This window comes from Penaeus japonicus, unplaced genomic scaffold, assembly GCF_977035675.1.
Source record: "Penaeus japonicus unplaced genomic scaffold, GWHDUDI00000001_assembly GWHDUDI00000017, whole genome shotgun sequence".
Lineage (NCBI taxonomy): Eukaryota > Metazoa > Arthropoda > Malacostraca > Decapoda > Penaeidae > Penaeus > Penaeus japonicus.
This window is the reverse complement of record NW_028234419.1, coordinates 3646228-3651227: the sequence shown is the minus strand read 5'-3', so window position 1 is coordinate 3651227 and position 5000 is coordinate 3646228. Positions and strand designations below refer to the sequence as shown.

Genomic DNA, 5000 nt, shown 5'->3' with positions numbered 1-5000 from the left:
GAAAACGCACACTGCAAAACGTACAAACCAAAGATGCAGTGGGATGGTACGTTTGCTCATAGAGGAAGGAACGAAGATGATTTACGTATAAGTACACATGAGATAGTTGAAGCAGTGTGTGGTTATCTGTTAGTACATAAGGAAGCCAAGGGAGTGAAACAAGGACGGTACATAAGAACATACGAGACATGAGAGTACAACTTCTCATGTCGCATTCTCTTCCTGTTCTGTACATGTTAATTGGGATGCTTGCTACATCCTGTTATGGTGTTCAAAAGGAACCATATGCATTCCACATCCAAAGAATCAATAAACGCGTGTGAAAAGAGGCTGTGTTACCGTTAGACTGTGTATTCAAAAACCCTTCAAACTCTTGGTGTGTCTCATAATATGAGGTGCTAACAGAATATCTCGAGTGATAGAAATCAGATACATAGTGACAAGGCGTCATTGAGACATATTTTAAGAGAAAATCGTGACCTTTTAGGCGGCAGAGAACTCCAGAAGGTCAAGCCAACTAACAGTTGCCGCTTGCCCCAAAGCAACACGAATATGCTTTTCGGGGGGGGGGGCACAGGCATAGTGCCAGGTGATACGGATACACTAAGTGGATGTTAGATTTATTCCCAGGATGATTACAGGCCATCGCGTCAGCAGATAATCATGGCACCGACGCAAGCATCATTGAGTCACGCTTTCAAGGTTAAGGGGTACAGTGCCACTTTATCACATTCCTTATCTAGCTCCAAGCATAGTATCATATACATAATCACAAACAAGTGCTTTGGAAATCGGAGTGTCCCTCTAACAACCGTCCATTCATTGACTTGCACATAGCATAAGCCTACGACGTGCCAACGCCCAGGCTCCGGCCATCCTACCTGTTACGTCAATATCCTGCCTCTAACCTGCCGTTAACCTAACACTCGTCGAGGATGGTCGAGAACTTCACCTAAAATCCCTTACTCGTCACCTGCCGAAGACTGACCAGCAGGAGTCCCACACTAGGCTCGCCGCCTATCCTAGCTTCTGACACGGAAACACCTGGCTTGACCCTCGACCCGGCACGTGCCACATCCAAACACACCCACTCCGTGACGGTGATGTTGGACACCTGAGAACACTCGCCATTACGATTTACTACAATACACCACCGGTGCTCCAGAGAAAGAAGCTATCGTGGTTACGGCTCTACTCCACTCCACTCCTGACACTCACCCCCTCCGCCTACTCACCCCACACCCATCCCTACCCCACCCTCGCCGCCGCCCTCACTATAATTGCCTTGATCACCAGATTACAACATTCACCAGCGTCAGTCCACACACTCGTTCTCACTCCTTAACAAGTCCTTTTGCCACTCAATAAACTCCATTTTTTCCTGAGACACTACACCTTAAACCCTGCATGCAAAGGGACTGACTGCAACACTATCGCGGCCATGTGTGTTTACAACTCCCCGCCTTAGTAAAAGTTTAAACGTGTGGGTCATAATTCTCGCAACAGAACGATATCTTGTGAAATATCTCTACACATATATACACACACGCACACATGAAGGAGAGGGGGTGGGGGTGCAGTGGGCAGCCCGGACGGGTGGCCATTGCATCTCCTGTGTTGGTTGGGCCCGAGCACCGTCAAAAGGCTAAGGGCCCTCTTATTTAGGTTAAGCCTTCAATTTTCATGTCAAAAACATGCCTTCGGGCTATTATAAGACTACAAAATAAACTGACAGCTCCAACCGAACGTCAACACTAGCAAAGCTTTCCCTTTAGTTCACTAGATTTGATCGATTAAATCTTTGAACATCTCCTGCTACCTCTTAGGTGGTTGCAGACGGTGGTAAACCATACTATTTTTATTACTCTCAAGGTAAAAGCTTCCTGGACAGCACGGCACGTGTCTACCGTGCCTGTGAAATAGCAACTCCTGTTCCTTCTGTCAAAATATCTTTGCCTTCTACGGCACTCGTTCACTCGTCCTCGGTCTCGTCCCTAGAACATTACTTGGACGCTTTGCCAATGAATCCATGCTAGAAAATGGGGTATTTAAGTGAGTATTTTCATCTCATGCACGGGGATATATAGAGGGCTGTGAACCCCTCGATCCCTTGAACCTCAGACGGAGGTCAAGTGAAGACAAACGTTTTGAGGTACATTTCTTACTTCCTATCAGCTATTTCTCTCCTAATCTGAGCCCTCAAGATGTTTCTCGCATCTTTCGAGGATTCGACTTGGCACACGTCATTCCATTTCGGAATTACGAAGGCCTGATTTTTGCAATTTGTAAACAAACTACACATTTGCAACAGAGCCGGTGTTAGCCCGTGATATATCTACCCCCTGTAAAATAACGCCCCTGCCACATCCCGACTTACCTTTACACGACTCCTCTTGCTGTTCCAAGAATTTGGCGGCATGTAATAGGAGTTCGAGGCTCATCTCTTCTTCAACTTGACAATGCCGATAATTTCCACACCCCACACGATCAAATTATGAGAGAAACGGTGGATTTTAAGCGGCTGAAAATGGCGCGACGGGACCAAAACAGCCAGCCGTACAACTCGCCTCACTCAAGTCGTGAAATAACGAACCCACGTGTCTCTTGCCAGCGGGCTCTCCCCTGCGATCTTTACAACCCCCGATAACCTGCATAATAATCAATATTCTGATCTAGTTTTTCCATTTTAGGCATTTCAGTTATATGTAGATTTTGTTAAATGAGACTGGTATCTAAAAATCATCTTTTTATTGAATAATGAGAGGTATTGTCCACGCCCAATATCAACAAGGGTTCGGTGTCGCGTCGCAGGCGGCCAACAACACGAGGAATCGACCAATCAGCAGTGACCACTATGACGTAAGGGGCGTGACTTACTCGGCCCCGCCCACTCACCGCCGCGCCACGCAAGAAGTATTGAACGACAAAAGTTGATTTCTGAATCGTATTATTTAGCCTCTTAAATTAAGCTACTGAATAATATCTTGCACCCAGTAGGCTGAGAATTTCTCCATCTCCTTTCATCGAGTACTGTACCCTCTGAAATTCATTGTATCAGAATAAATGGGTGTGAAGCGCACCCAGTCCTTGTCAAAATCGATGCGCCATCAGCACATGGAGTCATTGTATAATAACATGCCAAACGTTTCCATGTGTCATGAAATGTGAATTTGACCTATCGAGCACCGGTTACACCATCGAATCCCACACCAGAGTGATGATAGTAGATTGTAAAAGTGCAGTACGCCATAGATATTGCAAATATAGCCCCAAATCAAACAGGTTGTCTGCAAGAAGCGGCACCGCGGCATGACGTCACGAGAAGCGTGGCTGGGTATCACGTGGAGATAGATCACGAGCGAGGGATTGAGGGGGAACAGGAGGTGGGAGGGGCAGCATGAGGTGTCACTCCCGACACTCGAAGACATGCCATGCTTTCGTTTGACACTTGCCGGCGTGTCTGAGGTACTCGGGGGCGAGCGGGCGTTGCCCAGTCCAAGTGTGCATGGGCGGACGTCTTACTACCGGCTGTGTTTACAGACTCGACGCGTGTGTGGCCCAGTGACAGGTCTTCTATCCAAAATCGATACCTAATGCTCACTGCATTTCAAGTATCCACTTTTTTTAAATTGTAGCTGCTTGAAACATTTTTTTCCTCACAATGCCCACTACGCTAATGTCTAAGTAAAATAGAACGACACAATTAGTCATGAATTATTCGGAAACCGAATTATGTAGGTTTTTCCAATGCCAAGGGATCATCCGAGTGCGCATGTGTTTACGTCCGCAGGATTTAACCTACTCGCAGACATGTACTACACAAAAACTTGAATGATATGCTGTACTTAGACACTCAAGTAGAAATATGCATCTTAAAATACTGACACGCACTGTTGTTTATGAATGATTGATCTTATCTTTCCTCAACGTGTGATCAAGTTGTTAAGTATATATCTACGCCAGATGAGGGTTGGCTGATATGTTCATGGCTGGCGATTAATCAGTGTAATACTAATATATCAATCATATTACAAAAACAATGAATTAATAGTCACATGATTTTGTTTCTTTCTGGTTTGATTATGACATTTTATGAATGTCGAGATCTCATGACTGATTCATTCTTAATTTTGTGAAAATTCATCAGATTACCGAATTATTCCTAATGTTACAACTCATATCTAGTGGTACATTTCACAGTGGTCTGCGGTGCAGTCGTAGTGAAAATTGCATGGCCGGCTGATGTGTCAACGGTTTTGAAGCATGATGACTGTTGACGCATTAATGACATTAAGAATCTTTGTGAATGTTTACAATCTATATATGACAATACAATGCTTATAGTCAATGAGCCTACGACAATTATTTTTAGAAGGCGAAGCGCAAACACATGGAAATGTAGTTAGACACGACACAGCTACCTTTGGTGAAGGAGAAAAACATCGGCATGACGCAGTTACGACCGAGCAGAGCGCAGCCGTGGCAGGGAAAACGTCCGACGGGAAACACGGGACGGCAGAAGGGACGACAACAAATAACCCATGAAAATTGTTAATGGTGAAGCTTAGGGACATTTTATTATCAAAATGATTTAATCGTTAATTTTGATAATGAGGTTCGAAATGCATGCGTAAGTCCCCCTAATGCAAGCTAATTATGAATGAATCTGGAGGAAAAATGATAGAAAAAGCATTTGTAATTCTTGGTAATATATTATAATGTAAGCCCAAAAACCTATTGAAAATGGCGTTAAATTCCTAAAATGCAAAGCAGACAACGATCCCTTTTTGAGAAGGCGACTCGAGTCTTATCTTCGCCACTCGTCTGCAAGTCTATACCTCTACACAGCACGGACTCAACGCTTCCTTTTCTTTCATCCTTTCATTCTCTCTCTCTCTCCCTCCCTCCCCCTCTCTCCCTCTCTCTCTCTCTCTCTCTCTCTCTCTCTCTCTTGTTTCTGTCTATCCATTTCTTCATTTCTTCTGTAAAAGATCAAAACA

General features: G+C 44.6%; 1 protein-coding gene across 2 annotated transcripts in view; it reads right to left on the bottom strand.

The window, feature by feature from the left end:
- The window catches only part of LOC122262573 (uncharacterized), a 104921-nt gene extending 102342 nt beyond the window's left edge, over positions 1 to 2579 (bottom strand). The window contains exon 1 of one of the 2 annotated variants that reach the window (XM_086545843.1): positions 2378 to 2579. In XM_086545843.1, coding sequence (XP_086401969.1) covers positions 2378 to 2441 — 64 coding nt within the window. In that variant the 5' untranslated portion in view covers positions 2442 to 2579. The remainder of the gene's footprint in view (positions 1 to 2377) is intronic. The other variant, XM_086545842.1, reaches the window with a different exon arrangement.
- Positions 2580 to 5000: the final 2421 nt, after the last annotated feature.